This window comes from Hemibagrus wyckioides, linkage group LG05, assembly GCF_019097595.1.
Source record: "Hemibagrus wyckioides isolate EC202008001 linkage group LG05, SWU_Hwy_1.0, whole genome shotgun sequence".
In the NCBI taxonomy this organism is placed as follows: Eukaryota; Metazoa; Chordata; class Actinopteri; order Siluriformes; family Bagridae; genus Hemibagrus; species Hemibagrus wyckioides.
The window spans coordinates 24,485,372-24,508,670 of NC_080714.1; the positions used below are offsets into that span (position 1 = coordinate 24,485,372).

The 23,299-nt window shown below is 37.3% G+C and overlaps 1 protein-coding gene across 1 annotated transcript in view; it reads right to left on the minus strand.

The window, feature by feature from the left end:
* Nucleotides 1-23,299, minus strand: part of kcnd1 (potassium voltage-gated channel, Shal-related subfamily, member 1) — a 73,414-nt gene that overhangs the window by 9,358 nt on the left and 40,757 nt on the right. Inside the window, exons 3-4 of the mRNA XM_058390715.1 lie at nucleotides 10,867-11,029; nucleotides 9,593-9,676 (exon numbers count right to left, since the gene is read on the minus strand). Of these exons, the coding sequence (XP_058246698.1) occupies nucleotides 9,593-9,676; nucleotides 10,867-11,029 (247 nt within the window). The remainder of the gene's footprint in view (nucleotides 1-9,592; nucleotides 9,677-10,866; nucleotides 11,030-23,299) is intronic.

Here is a 23,299-nt window from a genome sequence, read left to right on the forward strand (position 1 = left end):
AGTCATCAGTGCCAGAAGTCAGCTCGGGTTTCAATCCGACGCTTCTATGGGTCCCTGAACGCTGTAAAACAACGCCCTAACCACTTGGCTATGGAAGTCTGGACCTGTAGAAGCAGCAGATCGAAAACCGGCGCCGACCTCTGGCACTGACGACTGTATCTGCAACACGGCTGTTATTAAAAGTTTGTCTGAAAACTTTATGGCCAATGATTACAGGTTTATTCATTTATAACATTAATTAACTTTAATCAACTCCTTCTGACCAATCAGAACAAAGAATTCAATAGCAATGTGGTATATTTAAATAAATATTTTTAAAAATTAATTAATTAAAATAAAATAAAAAGTAATTAATAAATAACAATAACAATAATAATAATAATAATAATAATAATAAGCTAGAGGTGGGGATGTGGTAGCTTAGTGGTTAAGGTGTTGGACTACTCAGATGGTTGTGAGTTCATATCCCATGTCCACCAAGCTGCCACTGCTGGGTCCCTAAGCAAGGCCCTTAACCCTCAATTGTATGAAATGAGATAAAAAGTGTCTGCTGAAATGCAAGAGAACTTGCAAGAGGAAGTGCAATCACTTCAGGCTTTTGAAGTCATAGATGCAAATGTTCCCAACATCCTCGGCAGCCAAGCAGACGATCTGCTGTTGTTGCAAAACCAAAGTAGTTCCTGCATTTAAAATTCAATTCTAATGCCCTAATGTACTCATAAGAAGTTTTCTACTCACAAACCATAAATCACTAAAGAATATCTCTCCTAAACCCAAACAATGAGGATAAACCGTCCTCATAACTACCCCTACGTGTTTATACACACAGCACCCGGCAGAGGTCCTGACCATCTCACATCTCGGGTCACGAGAAGCTCCAGGATTGTGCAGATGACGAAGAATCGTGAGGAAATATAACGACAGGACAGGAGTGAAAAACAACGCGGTCAGCTTTATAAATAGCACAGCGGTGTTTGTAATGCAGGTTTATAGACCCGAGCTAAAATAAACACACATGCATCCACTTACACACACACTCACACACACACACTCACACACACACACACACACACACACACACCTCCACCGTGGCTCTGTCAATACTGAATCATCACAACACACTGCTCAGTCCCACTGTGTGCTTTCATCACTGCAGCGATTCACAGTGTCCTCCTTCACACCGCTCTTTATTCATCTGTTTGTTAAATAATAATAATAGCTCCTCTGGTTCTCTCTAGAACTTACTTTTTCTTTCTTTTCCGCATCTTTCTTTCTTTCTTTCTTTCTTTTGATATTAGTCTATACTCTTTCTATATTTCTCTATTCATTCTTTCTTTCTTTTTTCTTTCTATCTTTCTTCACTATGCTATGTTTCATTCATTGTACTTTTTCAGTTATATATTTCTTCTTTCTTTCTTTCTTTCTTTCTTTCTTTCTTTCTTTCTTTCTTTCTTTCTTTCTTTCTTTCTTTCTTTCTTTCTTTCTTTCTGTCTTTCTTTCTGTCTTTCTTTCTTTCTTTCTTTCTTTTTTCACTATTCTATATTTCTTTCATTGTACTTTTTCAGTTACATATTTCTTTCTTTCTTTCTTTCTTTTTTCACTATTCTATATTTCTTTCATTGTACATTTTCAGTTACACGTTTCTTCTTGTTTTCTTTCTTTCTTTCTTTCTTTCTTTTCTTTCTTTCTTTCTTTCTTTCTTTCTTTCTTTTCTTTTCTTTCTTTCATTATTCTATATTTCTTTCTTTCTTTCTTTTGATATTAGTCTATACTCTTTTACTTTCACTATTCATTCATTCTTTCTTTCTTTCTTTCTTTCTTTCTTTCTTTCTTTCTTTCTTTCCAACAATTCCTAGAGTTAATGTACTTGTCCAATAAAACTGTTTTTTGGGGGGAAAAGTGGTGAGCAGAAAAGCATCTCATGGTTACACATGTTCAGGCAAGAACAGGGAAGAAACTGGAGAGATGTTTTTTTAAACTCCAGCTGTCCAGTTTGGGTCAGTCAGAGTCCAGTGTAGTCTCAGATCCTTGTTCTTGACTGACAGAAGTGGACTCTGATGATCTTGTATCCTATCTGCCTCCAGGTGTGCGGTGGTGTGCGGTCTGAGATAAGCACATGTGCTCCAAATATTCAATATTATTAGCATATATTTCCCTCTCCTCGAGAATGCTGAGGTTTATAGGTTTCTACTAAATGCCCCATGCCCCTCTCTTTCCTTTTCTTTAGGCCCCAAAGCAGCTTTAAAGACAACATTTATTCTATCTTAATTATCACTACAGGAGAAAACTCATACTACAGGTTCATTGCTTCCTCAGTTCCTGTGTTCCTTGTAATAGTTACATTAGTGGGCCTCTGGGCCTGTGTGGTTGTGTACTTGTGTAGTTGATGCACCATCAGTGGCATTAGCCTAGCAATGCACTCCTGAATAAAGCATCTACCTCATGGCTATTCTCAAAATGGAGACATATTAACAGAATAACACCAGCTTATTGCTCACCACTGTGTATATGCTGATTCATGTGAACTGCAATGGAGAAAGAAAGAAAAAAAAAGGAAAGAAAGAAAGAAAGAAAGAAAGAAAGAAAGAAAGAAAGAAAGAAAGACAGGAAGGAAGGAAGGAAGGAAGGAAGGAAGGAAGGAAGGAAGGATGGAGGGAGGGAATATTGAAGGGTGGGAAGGAGAAAGAAAGAAAGAAAGAAAGAAAGAAAGAAAGAAAGAAAGAAAGAAAGAAAGAAAGAAAGAGACAGGAAGGAAGGAATATTGAAGGGTGGGAAGGAGAAAGAAAGAAAGAAAGAAAGAAAGAAAGAAAGAAAGAAAGAAAGAAAGTGTTGTTGTTGTTGTTGTTGTTGTTGTTGTTGTTGTTGTTGTTGTTGTTGTTGTTGTTGTTAGCCATTGAAGGGAAGGAGAAATGTTGTTGTTGTTGTTGTTGTTGTTGTTGCTGAAAGAGAAAGAAAGAAAGAAAGAAGAAGGAAGGAAGGAAGGAAGGAAGGAAGGAAGGAAGGAAGGAAGGAAGGATTTTGAAGGGTGGGAAGGAGAGTTGTTGTTGTTGTTGTTGTTGTTGTTGTTGTTGTTGTTGTTGTTGTTGCTGTTGTTGTTGTTGTTGTTGTTGTTGTTGGTGTTGTTGCTGTTATTGTTGCTGATGTTGTTGTTAGCGTGGAAACATTGCTGGCAGTGGTTGTTGTTGTTGTTGTTGTTGCTGTTGTTGTTGTTGTTGTTGTTGTTGTTGTTGAAAGAAAGAAAGAAAGAAAGAAAGAAAGAAAGAAAGAGGGAAAGAAAGAAAGAAAGAAAGAAAGAAAGAGGGAAGGTAGGAAAGAAAGAAAGAAAGAAAGAAAGAAAGAAAGAAAGAAAGAAAGAAAGAAAGAAAGAAAGAAAGAAAGAAAGAAAGAAAGAAAGAAAGAATGAAAAAAATTAAGAAAAGAAATAATTAAGAACAGTTATTGTTGTAAATAAATATCTAAACTGCGAGTGGTTACAGGAGGTGAATAACTTATAAACTAATTTCTGTGCTTGGTTTATATTCCTCTTCTATATTACTGCTGTTTTATTCTACTTGAAGGACCTTAAAGAACCTTGACATTACTTGGCTTTGAAAAGCTCAGTTTTCTTTGAGTTTTCTCAATTTCCTCTGTCCAGCAGATCCAGCACCACTGCCCAGGCGTATTGAAAAGCATCCTTTTTTTAGATTACAGTAAGACCCATCATCCGACAGCTGAAATGGATCAGAGCTGCTTTGCGGTTTCTCCATGTCCCTGGTTCTCTGGCTCGTACCTCCGTATCAGACATTATTATCTCTGTCTTTACAATTATCAATGGATCTCCAGCCCACCTCTCATCCGGCTGTTCTCTCCACCTCACCCCACGCAATTTCTACAGGACCTGCTAATCGGCTTTGCTAATTACGCCCACTCGGTGTACGGACACACAGCTGGGGACGAGGCTAAAGAGCCGGGCCTGAGTGTTAGTCACTGAGCAGATGAAGAACCACATGGCATCTCAGTTTGATTTATCCTCAGATTTATCCTCTCACTGTGCTGTTACAGTCTCTGCCCTGTGTGGTTCTACATGGAACCAGTGAATGGAAAACAGTAGTAGGGATCCACATGTAGTAGAGCTTTTAAAACAGAGCCATCCAAAGTCCAGCCCCAGGTCCTGATGTGACCCATGGACAGAAGTGTACTAGCCCATGACTTCTCTCTTAGACTAATGTCTGACAAGTGGCTTTAAAAAAGAGCCATTTTTCTCTGACTACACCTGCAAATTCACCGATATACAGATACTTAGGCACGGCTAAAGACAAAAATACATGAGTTTATGGTAAACAGAACCACTTAGAAACCATGGAGATCCTGCTTGATTGGAATGAAACCCTGTACCCATACTGGTTCTTTCTGGATAAGATTGGTTATCCAGTTCCTCTCAAGGTTTCTTCCACATCATCTCAGGGAGTTTATCTTCACCACTGTCATCTTTGACATGGAATTAGGAATAAAATAAAATTTTAAATGTATATCTTCATATGAAGCTGATTTGCAACAATGTCTACTGTTAAAAGCACTATACAAATAAAAGTGATTTTAAATGAGTTAGTCCTGTGTGAACTATTTGAATAAAAAAGCTTAAATCCTTGATATGTTCCTTTGGGGGAAACTTCTAACCGAGCATTTCCCATCCAATAAAATTGGTTTATTTTCTCCTCTGGTTCTAGTCTGCAAATGAACATCAGTTTTGTCTGGTATAGCTTTCCAGAAACTGGAAATTCCTTCATTTATTTAACCGTTCATTTATCTTCAGTAAAGTGCTTTATCCTGGTCAGGGTTATGGACACAGCCCATAACCAAACTCAAAGAGGAACAACCAAACCCTTTATTTATAGCCTTTTTTATGAGAACAATATTTAAAAAGGTGTAAAAGAAAGAAAGAAAGAAAGAAAGAAAGAAAGAAAGAAAGAAAGAAAGAAAGAAAGAAAGAAAGAAAGAAAGAAAGAAAGAAGTTTGAGAAGAAAGACTGCAAAAATTGAAACATGGAAGGAAGGAAGGAAGGAAGGAAGGAAGGAAGGAAGGAAGGAAGGAAGGAAGGAAGGGTGAATGGAAGGAACATAGGTAAACAAAAAAGGAAAGACTGCAAAAATTGAAACATGGAAGGAAGGAAGGAAGGAAGGAAGGAAGGAAGGAAGGAAGGAAGGACGGAAGGAGGGAAGGAAGGAAGGAAGGGTGAAAGGAAGGAAAGTAGGTAAACAAAAAAAGGAAAGACTGCAAAAATTGAAAACATGGAAGGAAGGAAGGAAGGAAGGAAGGAAGGAAGGAAGGAAGGTAAACAAAAAAGGAAAGACTGCAAAAATTGAAAACATGGAAGGATGGAAGGAAGGAAGGAACGTAGGTAAACAAAAAAGGAAAGACTGCAAAAATTGAAACATGGAAGGAAGGAAGGAAGGAAGGAAGGAAGGAAGGAAGGAAGGAAGGAAGGAAGGAAGGAACGTAGGTAAACAAAAAAGGAAAGACTGCAAAAATTGAAAACATGGAAGGAAGGAAGGAAGGAAGGAAGGAAGGAAGGAAGGAAGGAACGTAGGTAAACAAAAAAGGAAAGACTGCAAAAATTGAAAACATGGAAGGAAGGAAGGAAGGAAGGAAGGAAGGAAGGAAGGAAGGAAGGAAGGAAGGAAGGAAGGAAGGAAGGAAGGAAGGAAGGAAGGTATCTTCACCACTGTCATCTTTGACATGGAATTAGGAATAAAATAAAATTTTAAATGTATATCTTCATATGAAGCTGATTTGCAACAATGTCTACTGTTAAAAGCACTATACAAATAAAAGAAAAGACTGCAAAAATTGAAAACACGGACGGAAGGAGGGAAGGAAGGAAGGAAGGGTGAAAGGAAGGAAGGTAGGTAAACAAAAAAAAGGAAAGACTGCAAAAATTGAAAAAATGGAAGGAAGGAAGGAAGGAAGGAAGGAAGGAAGGAAGGAAGGTAAACAAAAAAGGAAAGACTGCAAAAATTGAAAACATGGAAGGATGGAAGGAAGGAAGGAACGTAGGTAAACAAAAAAGGAAAGACTGCAAAAATTGAAACATGGAAGGAAGGAAGGAAGGAAGGAAGGAAGGAAGGAAGGAAGGAAGGAAGGAAGGAAGGAAGGAAGGAAGGAAGGAACGTAGGTAAACAAAAAAGGAAAGACTGCAAAAATTGAAAACATGGAAGGAAGGAAGGAAGGAAGGAAGGAAGGAAGGAAGGAAGGAAGGAAGGAAGGAACGTAGGTAAACAAAAAAGGAAAGACTGCAAAAATTGAAAACATGGAAGGAAGGAAGGAAGGAAGGAAGGAAGGAAGGAAGGAAGGAAGGAAGGAAGGAAGGAAGGAAGGTAAACAAAAAAAGGAAAGACTGCTTAAATTTAAAACATGGAAGGAAGGACAGAAAGAAGGAAGTAAGGGTGAAAGGAGGGAAGGGTGAAAGGAAGGAAGGAAGGTAAACAAACAAAAGAAAAGACTGCAAAAATTGAAAACATGGAAGGAAGGAAGGAAGGAAGGAAGGAAGGAATAACAATTTAAAGAAAACAAGAACCACCTCAAGCATGAGTGAAGGACTTCAGTTTGTTAAAATTCTGTTGATCAGGCAAAATCTTCCCCAGAAATGATGTGCAGCTGTTAAACTGAATCAGTAGAGTGGACAGTATAGGGACACATGCAGTAAACATTTTTGGTTAATTGGAAACGCAGAGCTTCAAGGCGCAGGCAGTCGTAGCCGCAGCTATTACTGCACATGTATGAGATATGGTTGCGAGCACACATAATGACGGTGTTTCATCAGAGCTGCTTTCATGAATCCCTACAAAATGATGATACACTGCAGGCTGCGTTTCCATCACTGAGAATGCTGCTTACATGAAAAAGTTATTGTCAGAGCCTCCGGGGCTTCATGCTAACATTTCCACTCATTAGCCTGAAGCATAAAACAGCCTCCAAATGTCAGATCTCCATCAGGATTATAATGCTGTCTGGAATTGCTTCATATTATCAGACATGATAATAAATGCATCACACTCTGAAGTCTCTTGTTTTCTCTAGTCTCTCCTGACTTGTTGAATTTAAAGCTGAAGTGTATAGGAGGAAATATATTATATTCTAAAACATGGAGTTTCTGAACTAATGTCAGATGTATTGGCAGGTTTTTTTTTTGCCCCAGACACCATACAGCCAGGAGCATATAAATATTAACCACTTAAGAAATACATTACAAATACCAAATAGCTTTTTCGAAAAATATCACAGCAAAGCCAGTATTCTCTAAAACTAAACATTAACCACATTAACCATCTTGTTTACAGTAGATTCAGAAGGTATTCACTGTTTTTTCTTCATCAGCCTATACTTAATCGCCCTTAAAGACGAAGAGAATTAAAAAAAAAAAAAAACTATTTATTCTATTCATCACAAAAGTCTCCAAAATTTTATTAAATTTCTATTTTATTTTATTTTATTTTATTTTATTTTATTTTATTTTATTTTATTTTATTTTATTTATTTATTTATTTATTTATTTATTTATTTATTTATTTTTATTTTTATTTTTTTTTATCAGCAAATACAGCGACTAGTCTCCTTGGATTATATTTTATTTTATTTATTTACTTTGGGCTTTTGTTACATTCCAGAAAAGTTAAGCAATAAAATGTACCTTTTGTCATTACTGAGTCATGTTAGTTGTATATCTGAATATCAGCGAATTTTATGTGACTTTCAGTTGAATTTATCCAATCCAGATAAAGAATATTTAAAAATAAAAATAAAAAAGGGTTCCTTAAAGTTTCTTTTCATTAATGATCCCAAATTTCTACTAGATTTCTAGAAGAAATTCTTCATTTTGTTGTGATTTTTCTCAAAAACATCAGCTCTTGTTAAAGGAGTTTTTGCAGTTTCACCTAGGGTAGATACACCTAGTCTGATATAATTATAGCAGATATAATGACATAAGTCTGATGTTATATTTAGAAGTCTAATATAATATGATATAATTGCATCAGAAGTCTGATATAATGACATCGGATATAATGGCATCAGAAGTCTAATATAATATGATATAATTGCATCAGAAGTCTGATATAATGACATCGGATATAATGGCATCAGAAGTCTGATATATGTCTGATGTTATATTTAGAAGTCTAATATAAAATGATATAATGGCATCAGAAGTCTGATATATGTCTGATGTTATATTTAGAAGTCTAATATAATATGATATAATGACATCAGATATAGTGACATCAGAAGTCCGATTTCATTCTAGAAGTCTGATATAATGACATCAGAGGTCTTTTAGCCTTTATCATTTCATGTCACATATACATCACAGCACAGGGCAGTTCTTTCTTCAGATATCTCCCAGTGTTGGAGGTTGGGGTCAGAGCACAGGGTTAGCCATGATACAGTGTCCTTGGGGCTTGAACCCTGATCTTCCAGTCAACAACCCAGAGCCTTAATCACCTGTGCTACCACTGCCCCCAATATATAATACCAGTGGAGTTAATTTCAGCTCCAACAATACAAAAAGTGGACAAATTCCACGTGGGTGAACATTTAAGGAAGGCGTTGTAATTACATTCAGAAAAATCAAAGCTATCATACCAAATAGTGCCTAAGTACATCATCTGTGATTTACTATTTCCATCTGGGACCCAGACTTCTCCACAGCAGTCTGGATTATAAAACGTTCGACCGCGAGCGAGTACAAATCCCAATCTGTACATCTGGGAAGTTTAATTTAAGAGCAGATAAAAAGAACCATTAACTTTACCATAAACTGTAGAATCTTTTTTTTTTCTTAAAGGATGCACCCTCAACAAAATGTAGGAGTACTTTACAAGCAAGAATGTAAAGAAAGCCATTCAGGTTTATTTCAACTCATTTCTTCAGTTTACTAGTTTCCAGATCTTGCATTTAGAGCAATAAATGTGAAGGAGTCTCATTCCTCCAAGGCTTCGGCTTTATAACAAATGAGATCTTGTGTCCATAAAGTTAACAGCATGAAGTGAAATAAAGCTACATCATTCTGTTAGAATGTGTCTTAAATTTGTCTCGAAGGCGGCTGGGTTTATGATGCTTATGTAACCGTAGCAAGAAGGTCCTCTTTTTCAATGTGTTGTTCCAGCACTCAGCACTTTACAGCACAGAACTGAGCAACAGCTAAGAGCTAACTGTGTGTGTGTGTGTGTGTATGTGTGTGTGTGTCTTAGATGATTTAGATAGGCAGCTGAATATATTGATAAATGCCAAATGATATTCTTCATAATTTCTCATCATTCCATCCATCTGGAACCTGGAGCTTATCCCATCTCACATACGGACAATTGAGAGATGCTAATCAGCCTACAACATGTGTCTTTGGACCGATTGAGGAAACCAGAGAACCCTGAGGAAGCCCCTAAAGCACAGGGCGAACATGCAGACTGCATCTCTCCTAATGATTGCAACAAAACAATCCCATTAACACACTTCATGTCACGCGAGTACAAATGAACAGCGTTTCAGTGTGTGTTTGTTGCTCCAAACCCACAGAGAGATCCCATTCTTTCTGATTGCATGCTGGCACACGGTTACTCACCTGTAGTCCCCCTTCATCTTTGTACTGCAGGAAAGCATTAGTGATTCCTTTCTTAGCCAAGCGAATCCTGGCCAGACGCACTTTCTGTAAAACAGAGGAAACCTCGTTTCAAAGAGCTGTTTCAGCACTTATCCCAAAGTGGTGAAGTGATGTGCCAGTGCGAAAATATATATAAAACCCTGTTTGTGGAAACTGTGATCCATTTACTTCAGAAAGCATCTGCTGTTGTGGTTGGGTTAGACAATAATCAGAAGAAAAAAAAGATAGAATTCAACATTCTATAAAAATCTTAAAAATGTTGAGTGCAAAAAAAAATATGATACTATTCGAATAACATAAAGGTAGACAAAGGGTTTTAATTTTATATCAAAACTACTAACCGTGGCATTTCACAGATTTCAATAAGCTAAATAAATAAATAAATAAAATAAAATAAAATAAAATAAAATAAAATAAAATAAAATAAAATAAAATAAAATAAAATAAAATAAAATAAAAATAATAAATGAATAAGTAAATAAATAAATACTCATACTGATAAGAAAACAACAAACAAGAAGAGAAAATAATAAATAAATAAAAATCACCATTTGCATTTTTAAATTGACTTTTAATTATATTGTATTATTTGTATCCTGTAAGATTCAATCTTATTGACATTTATTCTATTGATTTTTGTTTCATTAAAAAAAGTAATAATAATAATAATAATAATAATAATAATAATAATAATAATAATAATAATAACATGTTTTTGTGCAATAAATAATACATATATTTAAACATTGTAAATGTTTTATTTATTTTTTTGTTTTTATTTACTTATTTGTTAACAAATGCATTAAATAGTATTTTACATATAAATTTAATACCTACAACTTATTTATATTTATATAAGTAAACAACTATATACATGAATAAGTTCCAGCATGGGAATATCTGCTGTTCTGCCCAACAGCTATTTTTCTTTTTTTGCATATAAGCATTTTTATTCCAGCAAATCTCCCCAACTTTGCTATCTGAACCAGCTCCATCTTTAATGGTTTGGGTTTCTGCTTTGCAATTGTAATTCTGCAAGTCTCATAACACTTCTCTGCTACTGAGCTTGGCTTCTGCATAGAAAAAAGTGCTGCATGGAAATTCACCTGAAACTGTAAGGCTTAATTTTCTCCTATTATAAAGAATATTGGGTCTATTGCTGACGTGTTATTAGTACTACTCTGTCTAATTATATAAAATCTCTGACACTGTCAGTAAAAAAAATCTGTCTGTACCTGCTGGGCTCGCATCTTGTCAGCTCTCTGGTTCTGGTGGTAGATGCGACTGAAGTTGGACACTATGACAGGAACAGGAAGTGCAATCACCAGGACGCCACTCAGAGAGCAGATGGAGCCGAAGATTTTGCCGGCGATGGTGCTAGGAACCATGTCTCCATATCTGCAACACACCGCAGATACACACATTTTCTACGTACTGAAGAAATGCAACATTTAACATGCAACATGGCTCAAATGGACCTAGAAAGCATTCCCTTAATTAACCTTTAGCTATCATTTAATTAACTAGAGTTTAGTTAAGTCTTTATTTGTCACATATAGTGTAAAAAAACTTTCTTTGCATATCCCATCCTTAAAAGGGTTGGGGTCAGAGCACAGGGTCAGCCATGATGCAGCATCCCTGGAGAAAGGGGAGGGGGAGTTAGGGGCCTTACTTTAGGGCCCAACAGTGGCAGCTTGGGAGTGCTGGGGCTTGAACCCTGATCTTCTGATCAACAACTCAGAGCCTTAAGCACTTGAGCTAGGACCATCTAAACCTTAGACGAGAATCGTGATCTTTTTACAATGAATCGAAAACATGAGGGAGGTGGAAATATTTGAATATATAAAATTCTCTAGCATTTTTAATCCTATAAGCTGTGTTTTGTCTTCAGTCCTTATGTAGGATGGTGAGAGTGTATGAGGTTCATGTTGTGTGTGTAAGAGAGAGAGAGAGAGAGAGAGAGACAGATTCATTGTGTGTGTGTGTGTGTGTGTGTGAGAGAGAGAGAGAGAGAGAAAGAGAGAGATTCATAGTGTGTGTGTGTGTGTGGTCTTTGCATTTTACTGATTTTCTTTCCATAACGAATTGAAAAAGGCAAATTTTGCTGAAGCTTTTATACTAATTGGATGAATTTCTTTGGGAAAATGCATATTGGTTCTTCCATCCTCAGGGATCCAAAAGCTCATCTCTAATAGCCCACTCATTTAGCACAACTCATTTAGCAGAGAGAATCCTTTTTAATAGCAGAGCCTGTAGCCACACAGAGGAAACACACCCATGCATATTCTATTCACACACACACACACACACACACACAAGCACTCACGCTCAAGGTGTACACAGGTGTGTACAATCAGAGTCTTCGACCCCACACACACTCACACACTCACACACACACACAGCTGTGTTCTTGCTATAATAATTCCTTGTCCTCCTACACACTGGTGGATCATTAACTTCCTCACAGCGCTCGTCATGTTTCTGTTTTGACCCATAAATCAGACTGGCAGGCCGAGCGATGACACAAGCCGAACTCAGACAGGAGAAGCCGTGCTCCAATCCTCCTACATCAATCAGACGATTAGCAGCCAATCACAAAGAGTCATAATAGCCCGAGCAGTGACTGAGCATCTCAGACTGTGGTTTAAGATATCGTATGAATGCTCATTTTTTTTTAATGTTGTTTTTATTTCTTCCATCTTTATATGAATTGTTTTTTTTCCTTATTCGTAAAATTGTATGTGATGCAATAGGATATTGACTCTATATGAAAAGTTCTGCTATTATTATTATTATTATTATTATTATTATTATTATTATTATTATTACTGGCGTAGCAGGTAGCATTACTGACTCAGGGCAGGTTCAATCCTGATCTTTCTTTTTTTTTCTCTCTGTTTGGAGTTTTTAATCGTCTTCCTGTTTCCTCTGGGTTCTTTGGTTTCCTCCCGCTGTCCAAAATCATGCAGGAAGCTTTGCTCCTAGGTGTGAGTGAGTGAAATTTGTGTGTGAGTGTATGTGCGTGTCTGTATATGGCGTCCTGTGATGGACTGTGTGGAAGAAGGGGCGTGGTTAAGAGCCCGGGTTGTGAACGGAGGGCGGAGCCGAGGAAAGTGAGTGGTAAGGATCTCACACACCTGATCACGATATTCTAGTCGTGACTGTTCTCTGTGGCAGTGAGCTGCAGCAAGGATCAAAGCAAGAGAGAGACGGGAGCCGAGCGGAGAGACACGGACACGTGTGTGAAAGTAAAGAGAAAAATAATAAGAGCCCTTTGGACCAGTTCCAAGTCTGCTTCTAGTTTCCTTGTTCCCAAACCTTCAGATCTTTGCTACAGACTGATTTTCCAACCTGGGTGAATTCTTAGTCTATTTGAATTTCTATTAAAGGGATTGGCTTTGGATCCACTGTGACCCTGACCAGGTTAAAGCAGTTACTGAAAATGAATGGATGAATGGATGGATGGATGGATGGATGGATGGATGGATAGATAGATAGATAGATAGATAGATAGATAGATAGATAGATAGATAGATAGATAGATAGATAGATAGATAGATAGATAGATCCTGAGGCTGTAAAACTGCAACATTACCTACTATACCACTGTGCCTCATATAATGACAGGGGAATTTGAGAATCTAAATTATTTCTAACGACATTTGTGTACATAATCATTCCCATAAGTAAAATAATAATGTCTTTGAAATTAACGAGTTATATTTTCTGCTAATGTAATTAACAACACTCGAAGAAATGACATAAAAAAAAGGTCATTGTGTTAGAAATTGGCTCAAATTTGGGATTATCAGCAGCGTGGTTTAACTAATCTCACATCAGCAAGACATTCGCGTCATTCAGTGTATTTCCCCGACAGCTTAACCTCACACAGCACTTTAGAGCAGCTACAGACAAACCCGGCGCCATAGAGCTAAGCAGCAGCTACGAGATGGACGTGTGTGTGTGTGTGTGTGTGTGTGAGAGAGAGAGAGAGAGAGAGAGAGAGAGGATGAAAGAAGCCTATTAGAGCACACTTACACATTCACACCATGTACTTGTTGTTTCACTGGGAGGAATCTGCAGATGGCTCAAATGAAAACAATATTAGTCTTTATCACAGCCATGACAGACAGAAAGGCCACCTACACACTTTCGGTTGCGGAGGCTATCCCAACTACTACTGCTAGAAAATTCAATTACAGCAAGCTCTTTCTTTCTTTCTTTCTTTCTTTCTTTCTTTCTTTCTTTCTTTCTTTCTTTCTTTCTTTCTTAATTTAATAAAAGTAATTCTCACTCTGAGATCCCTGTCTTTCCCAGTGTGTGTTACAACTAATGTTAGGTGACAGTATGATTGCATTTGCATGCTCCTTTCTCTCCTCCTTTTACCGCCCACTGATTTCTGTTTGTATCTTCTGGCTCTGGCTGTCTTCCTAAAAGAGGGTCCTTGTGGAATCACCATTAACTTGGTCACTGTGAAGTGCTATTACATAAGTGTATATGTTTACAAGAACCCTCTTTGTTTATAGTCGTCTTATTTCTGCGCAATGCAATGTACAATATCCAAAATCTATACTGGATGTAGTTCAAAACAGTTAGAAGCTCATAACTGAAAAGGTTGTTCTTGACTTCTGGATCCATCAATGGAAGGAGAAACAATGTTATAACGTCCCAAATAGAGCTTTCCTCTACAGAAGGGATACCCAGACTAAAGCTCTCAACCAGATCTGGGGTTGATTGTTTAACTAATAGCTTAGTAGTTAAGGTGTTTGACTACTGATTGGAAGGTTGTGAGTCTGAAGCCCAGGTGCACCAAGCTGCCACTGCTGGGCCCCTAAACATGACAATGGGCCCCTAAAAAATGACAATAAAAGCTTCTTGACTTAACTGACCTAAAAGAGGTAGAGCTGTGAGTTTAAAAAGCCATAAATTGAAGCCCTTGTGTCAGTCGCTTGGATCACTGTTAGCCTGGTTTTATGATTTGATCATATGAATGCCACCACAAAGTCAGAATTATGAGTGGGAAACTCTTGGTCTTCTTGAAAGCCAGAGTTTCCAAGGTGGGGGCATATCGAATGACAAAAGGAATGGATGCAACATCTGTAATTGATGGAATATTAACATTTCTGGTGTTCAGCAGACACCCTTATCCATAGGGACTTATAATATTTATCTTATTCTATACAATTAAGCAATTGGGGGCCTACTCAAGGGCCCAGCAGTGGCAGCTTGGTGGACCTGGGATTCAAACTCCCAACGTCTCAGTTACTCGTCTCAGAAGTTTCAGATATGTGTTTGGTTTATGCAGCAAGTTATTGAAATACAAGCACATTGTTTTACATTTAGGAACCTATAAGTTAATACTTTACCAAAAGGTGTTCTGTTGTAGTGTGTATGATGAAAGGAATTGGGAAGCATGACAGAGTAGAATATAACGCTAACGCTTTCAGACAATCCTATTTTATACTCTGTTGCATTGTATAATACATTATATTTTTCTCTTAAAAAAGGTACAATTTTTAGCATTTCTTTATAAAGCCATCTGGGTAACATCATGGGAACAAAGAGGAAAAAAATGCCCGAGGGTCTCGAGAAACACACTTCTGCCCTTATAAGATCGAGCTGAACATCGGGTCACGATTCTAGATGAAGGTTTCCCTCACTCCATGCCATAATTTTGTCTTTTCTTTATATAACATCACATTGACTCATTTCCTCTGTCGCTTCCCTGCTACACGCCAGCAGCCCTGGAGCTCCATCAGTCCACCTCCTAATCTCATGATGTGCTGGAAAACCTCCAGTCCAGGAAAGACAAGAAGATCAGGAGATGGCCTCAGGCATGAAGATAAGGAGAAAAAAAAAAAAACCAGACACGGATTTGTATACGGCCGTTATTCGTGTTTTGTTTCGCTTTGCTTTTCTCTCTGTCATGTTCTGCAGATGTTCATTAACATTACAAAGCATCGTACAAAGCATTGTGCTGGATGGAGGAGGACGTTACGTAAAAGCCTTCCCAAACTCTTCGTACCTAGGATAAGATGACATTAAAAAACTTCTATTTTTATTCTAATTTATATTGAAAAGTGGAAGAATATTTTTTTAAATGAAAGCATATGGACAATTTAACAGCTGCAGATTTGAAGGTATCCTAAACTCTACAGTTTGCTGGAAGTGAGCATAAAAGTGAAAGTTGGTATTACCTCCAAAAAAAGGATGTTACACACATGCAAGATTATTTATTTGAATATCCCCAATCCATCTGTCCCTCCGTCCATCCATCCATCTGCCCGCCCATCCATCCATCCTTCCATCCATCCATCCATCCATCCATCCATCCATCCATCTATTCATATATCCATCCATCCATCTATCCATCCAAGCATCCTTCCATCCATCCATACATCCATCCATCCATCCATCTATTCATATATCCATCCATCCATCCATCCATCCATCTATTCATATATCCATCCATCCATCCATCCATCTATCCATCCAAGCATCCTTCCATCCATCCATCCATCTATTCATATATCCATCCATCCATCCATCCATCTATTCATACATCCATCCATCCATTCATCCATCCATCCATCTATCCATCCAAGCATCCTTCCATCCATCCATCCATCCATCCATCCATCCATCCATCCATCCCTCCATCTATTCATATATCCATTCATTCATCCATCCATTCATATATCCATCCATCCATCCCTACATCCATCCACCCATTTATCTAGCTATCCATCCATCCATCCATCCATCTTGTTTGTATTTTATTTTGCTGTCATTTCAGCACCAATTAAAGCCCAAACTTCATCACAGCCATGAAATGGATGAACTGGACTTCCTTTCCCATCAGCCACCACCATTGCCCTGCCCCCTGCTTATACACACCTGTTTCCTGTCCTTCTCACAACAGAAATAACCCTGACATTCTAACAGTCTTTGCTAAGTCTCTGTTACATGCTTTGTTTCATCTCCTAGTTATTGGTTTTGTTTATTTATTTAAATTGATTCAAGAAATGTGAATAAACCTGACACATTTTTAACAGTTTATCTATCTTTTGTAAGACGGACGATCTGCACAAATGACAAGTAATTCTTGATATGATTTTGGTTTTTGTAACATTTTTATAAGGAGTCTCCAGTGTCAGTGCTTTGTTTGAGTCAGAGGTAAAGCTGGAACTTTTTACAGTAAAGCTTCCAGTGGGAATTTTTGTGTATTGCTTGTTTACAGAAGATGTTTTTTCTTGTCTTAGTAATATTGATGGGGGGGGGACTTTGTTGAGGATGTTTAGGATGTGCTGTTATTGGAAAATAATCCCCTTCGTGCTGGTAATGACACCATACCAATGTGTTAGTCATCATGTTATCATGTGTTCTGTATTTAGCTATTATTATAATCATAGTGTTACATCAGCTCAGGATATTTCACCACCGTGACAGCAGAGGACTCCCTCCCTCGAAGTCTACAGTTAATTCCTCGTTGTTTATTATTATATATAATATAGCTTATTGACACTCACAAGTGCTGAGCTTTTCTTTGTGCTTTTATTTGTGAGCAGTTTGTATTCTTTCTTTATTATTGTTTCTGAGCTTCTCCTGTCTTTATCCCCCATTTGGAGATCCCGATCTTTGCCTGACCTTTTGACAACAATTTTGGATCTGCCCTTTGGACTTCTGTTTTAACAGGTGGCCTGTTCCTTGTTTACGAGCTTTAGATTGTGTGCTAAGCCTCATGCGAAATGAATCCTAATCATCGAGTCTTGTTCCGTAGCTCGGGTAGCTACCAGGACACTTGAAACTCAGACTGCTGGGATGTAACATGAAGTGTCATTACGCAGCATAAAATGAACACAGTGCTGTAAATCCCTTCTGTGTCGAGGAGAATGTGTTACTACTTCAAGTTTCCTATTATAGAAAGAGTTGGACAGAAACCGCAGAGACGAACAGGCTGCCTGGCCTAGATGGCAGTCCAGAAAGGGGTCAAGGAGGTTTATGAGTGGTTCACAAAAACGATGAATTAGGAGAGAGAGAGAGAGAGAGAGAGAGAGAGAAATGAGACGGAAGAGGAATTGTATAGATAATTAGGAAAAGTGATGAGAAATAGTATGAGAAGAAAAAGGACAACAACAGAGAACTCATTAAAGCATTTCATTTAACACTAGCCTCAGAATTATGTTGAAGGATTATTTTTTAAAGGAAATGGAAGGGAAGGAAATAACTAGAGAAAATGGGAAGATGATGGTAGAGAAAGACAGAAACAAGGGGAAAAGCAGAGAGAGCAGAAGGGACGACAACAACAGATAATGTGCTATTATTAATTAATTATTTTTTTTCCCATTTAACACCAGACCCGGTGTTACAAATGCGTAGGCGTAGATATAAGCACAAGCGTTTTATTACACAATCCAAAAGCTTAATATGTGCATTAGCAGATATTTTAAATTACCACTAATATGACGCGACTAGAGTGATGCTAAATTCTTCAACAAACCAAGAAAAAAGAAGCTAAAACAAAAAAAAAGGGAAAAGTAATCTATATAATCTAGAATATCTATCTATAATAATCTATAATAATTCTAACCAGCAGGATGTTGCATTATAATGGTTAAAGTAAGGAAGCATGAGCTGAGATAGCAGCTGGGATAGAATTATGGGATATTTCTTTCTCTAAAACATTGAATTAACTTTATAAAGACTAATATACTCAGGAGACGAGTCTACATCTGTAAGTACGTTTAACTCGTGTTCAGTAAAGAGCGAAATATTTCTTTTTCAGTCCTTAGTTAAATTTATTGTTGCGAAACCTTTGCAAAAGAAATGGAAACTATACTATACAATGCAGCACTGGTTACCAAGAATCCACAAAATCCTCCCATGCTGGAAAACGTCCTGACTGATACAAAGTGCTGACAATGGAGACTCCTTCCTTTAATGTTAAAACAACATTTATTTATAGAAAACCTGATGAAATTCAATGGAATTAATTTTCTTATTAAATATATGCATGTGTTTAATCAGTATAATTTTAAGTTATGTTTATTATTATTATTATTATTATTATTATTATTATTATTATTATTATTATTATTATTATTATTATGGAGCAGCCACCATAAATGAGAAATACTAACATATTAAAACAAGTACATTAAGAACAACCTGTAATTATACTGAAATATTATTATATTAAATTATATTATTATATTAAAGCCTTAATTATATTTTGAACTTAAGCTAGAGTATAATAGCTGATAACCAGCTCGACCAATCAGATTCAAGATTTCAGCAATGCTGTAATTTAACTCCGTAATGCTAAGCACGGCTGTCTTTTCTTTCTTTTTTTTCACCTCTCCTTTTCCTTTTTTTGAAAAGCAAAATATAGAACGCATCCAGAACCAACATCCTCAAACGGATCTATTTTTGGGCTCTGTGAATGTTGACCAGCTCGTATTTCTCTCAGCACAGAGACGGCATGGCAATATCACTTTTCCCACTCACTACCAACACTTACAGTTATATCCAGCCACTGTAGTAGAGCTGCAATTAAAGTGTCTAGAGCTTTCAAAGTCTTGCTCCTGTGCTTCAGCACGTGAGGACAGGAGAGAGAGTGCTGAAGGATTTTACTCTTTATGTGAAAGCAGAGAAGACAGCGGGGAGGGGCTGTGATGAATACTCTGCTGTGTTGAGTTTTCAGTGCTGTGATAAAGAGAGAGGGAGGGGATGTGTATGTTTAGATAGATAGATAGATAGATAGATAGATAGATAGATAGATAGATAGATAGATAGATAGATAGATAGATAGATAGATAGATAGATAGATAGATAGATAGATGGGTGGTATGGATGGGTATCCTTCCATCAACCACTTACTCTTTTTACAGCTGTAATCAAGCTGAAGGATGACAAGGATGAAGAGAGAGAGAGAGAGAGAGAGAGAGAGAGAGAGAGAGAGAGAGAAATGTGTATGTATATATGTATTGAAGTCTATTGATAGATAGATAATATATCTAAATATATATATATATATATATATATATATATATATATATTGAACACCTCTGGATGTGTCAGGGATGGAGAGAGAGAGAGAGAGAGAGAGAAGTGTGTGTGGGCCACCAGGCTTTAAAAAAACACCTCTGACTGAATTTCCTGTGCTTTTCACCGATCAATATCTTGGCAGTAAGCGTACATCCCCACTGCTGATGCCACACAGTGACACGTTAATATGCCGTGTTAATATTTGTATATTTATTTCCATTCCTTAGGCTACAATTCTCCTGATAAACAGCTCCATAGTGACAGACTGCTATTAATTTACACGCAGTTGCACAAGTAAAGCCAGGAAAAACCCACTGGGACATTATCAAATCATCGTGTCCAAAGTGCACCGCGCACCAAATGGCAATACTGAATACTGATTTTTCTAAGACATAACATCTATAATCGACAGCTAGCACCATTACTATGCTAATGAAGGGTTATAGATATCAGATGTATTTCTGTCACTCGGTTAAACCAGTAGACAAACACACAGGTTTTAATCTTGTTTCTGTGTGACAGTTCTGATTAAAAACAATCCTAAAATTGCTCCTCGACACCGCATGTCTCATTCAAATCTGATTTTTCCAATCATCTGTGACCGGACCTAATCTTATTTGGGTAATTACTGCTGTGATAATGAGCAGGGAATTAGATGCCTAATGTTTAGCACACCTGATCACCATCACCGAATGCTTAACATGAGAGGCAGCAGCAGCATTAACTACATGAACATACCGCTTAATCATGCTTGAGCACGAGCCCAACTTATTTACATGCATTATTATTAATTATAACAGCAGCACTGTTGGATTTGTGAATCTGATTCATTAGAAGGTGTTGATTCATTTTGTAGAACAGCAGCTAGACAGGTTTATATAATAATAATGATAATAATAATAATTAAAATAATAATAATTAAAATAATAATAATAATAACAATAATAATAATAATAATAATAATAATAATAATAATAATAATAATAATGTGCTCTTTGTTATATGTTATCAAATAATATGCAGTAAACACATGTAATCATTGATATTTCTGTGAGGAAATATTTATTTAAGATTTTTTTTTGGTAAGGAGTCTCCAGTGTCCAGTGTTTTTATATATATATTTATTCTTTCTTTATATATTTATTCTACATGCTCTAAGCTGCAAAATTGTGAAAAAAGATGGACTTTCTTTTAGAGTTGCGATAACATGTGATCACAGAAACTAAAGCTTTTAGAAATCAAGAGTCTTGACTGTCATTGTCTTATTCGAGTCAGTCACAGGACACCATCCAGACTCTTTCCCTATTTTTGGGGCGGAACAGAAGTGTGTCAGACGGTACCACAGCACTGTGTCAACACTTGTCATGAGTCGAAGACGATAAGCGCTGCTGTCAGCAACAGATCAGTCGACATATCTGAGGAGACACGGTTCTGAGGTTTCTTCATATTATCGCAAACTCAAAAACTCACATTTTTCTTTTGCGTCGTTTCATTCAAGAAAATTCAGTTCAGGTTTTCATTTGCGTAGCGCTTTTAACGATGGATATGATCGCAATGCAGTTTTATAGAAATAAAATTCAGGATTTTACAGTTTACACTGATGAATGCAGGAGTTTCTCTCTAATGAGCAAACCAGAGGTGACGGAGGTGAGGAGACGATCTGAGGAAGAAACCTTAAGTGGAACCAGACTCTAAAGGGAACCTAAATCTGGAAAATCGTGATTATAAATCATTTCCCTTCTATAACTGTGTACTATATGGCCCAAAAAAAATCAATTATAAGATCAAAAGATGTATTCACGACTTATTTTTATCACAGAAATGAATTAGATTGCATATTAGTATACATGATGGATCAGCAGATCTGTTTTTACCTTAATATCCTGAACAGTTGTGACCCTAAAGCGCTGAGGTTGAGGTTTTGATCTTGAGTTTGGAAGCCTGTGTAGAGTTTGATAATATTTTTCTCACATTTCCCCTTTGGGATCAATTAAAAACCTTCAAAATAAATTGGTAGTGTTTGAAGGTACAGAGGAGTTCAGAAGTGTTGAAAGGATGTTCAGTATGAACAGATGAAGAGTGAAGAGTCTGTGAAGAGTCTTATGTCGGATAAGCATGTTAGCTCAGTAACGGGAACTTGATGGTCTTCCCAGAGCTTTTCCTGTCTAATGGTGCAGTATGTTGCTATGGGTGATTTATCTCTTTCTGAACCAAAACCAAGGATTCACAGTGATTACATCCACACATCTCACATTACACCCACAGAATTATGAGTTTGTCCTCGAAGCAGCCCCGGAGACCATTAAACGATGCGAACGGTGATGAACCTGCTCCCGCTTTGGCCTGTGCTCATGTAAAAATCATTTAAAAAGTAAATAATGCTACGCTTTCGAAGAGGGCAGTTTTTAAAAAATAAAAAAGAAGTGAAGGTGTAAGAAGTGGATCATGTTCTGACATGATGTTGAGTGGCTTGAAAAGGATGGAGCGCTGGAAGCGATCGTTAGTGCAAGGCCCGGGGGCGGTGGAGACATAGTCCTGAGAACTGTTGAAGAAAAGGCGCGTGGTTTCCGCTGATAACCCGGCAATTTACTGTTCAGTGTCATGGAGATGACTGCGTTCTCGCTGTGCATTAAAGCACACAGCTAGAGCAGTCACACTCTTGTTTCTCAGAATGCAGAATGTGCAGAAAAGGACAAGGCTGTGTGTGTGTGTGTGTGTGTGTGTGCTTTATTTCTGTGAACCAACCTTGTCACTACCAGTTAGTGCATCCTTGTAGGATGGCTATAATGTACAAACCTTGTGCTACAATTTCCATGAATAAAATTTGTAATAAAACTGGTAATATTTACATTTACAGCATTTGCCAGACATTTATTTCATTCATACAAGTAAGCAATTGAATGTTAAGGGCCTTGTTCAGGAGCACAGCAGTGGCAGCTTAGTGGTTCACAACCTTCCAATCAGTTGCCCAACACCTTAACCTCTGAGCTACTACTGCCCCTGAAATATATATCCAACCATAGATACAAACAGAAATACAAATAGGAAATGCTTGCCAAAAAGAGTCAAGGTTGGAGGCTAGAGGTGTGATTCAGGATCATGTGGGACGCCACAAGAACTGCCTCCTTAAGCAGAAGGTTTAAAAGCTTTCAGGACAAATAACACATTGCATGTACAGGATTCATTCATTCATCCTTAGTAACTGCTTGGTTCTGATTGCCATGGTTCAAAGTTTTCAAAAGCAGTAACATTTGTTGGAAAAGATTCTGGAGCAGGATGAATAAACCCAAGCAAAGACCAGCACTGAGGGTGAAAATCTTTTCCCTAGTGTTTAGGCTAAATCTGAATTCAGATACAGGATCAGTTAACAGATACAAACTGTGTCACATACCTGTTGACGTAATAGGGAGAATCGAAACAATTAGCAAATAACAGATCATTGTTAATTGGTTTTGTCACTAGCTATATCATGATACAATGGAACCTGGGCATACGAATGCCCTCCCTCAAGAATTTTCGCCTTAAGAATTGAAAGTTATACGAAGCATTTTCGGCTAAGTTGTGCGTACGTCCGGGAGCAGTTCAAAACTTGTTCGTGTCAGTGTAAAGCCAAGCGAAGCT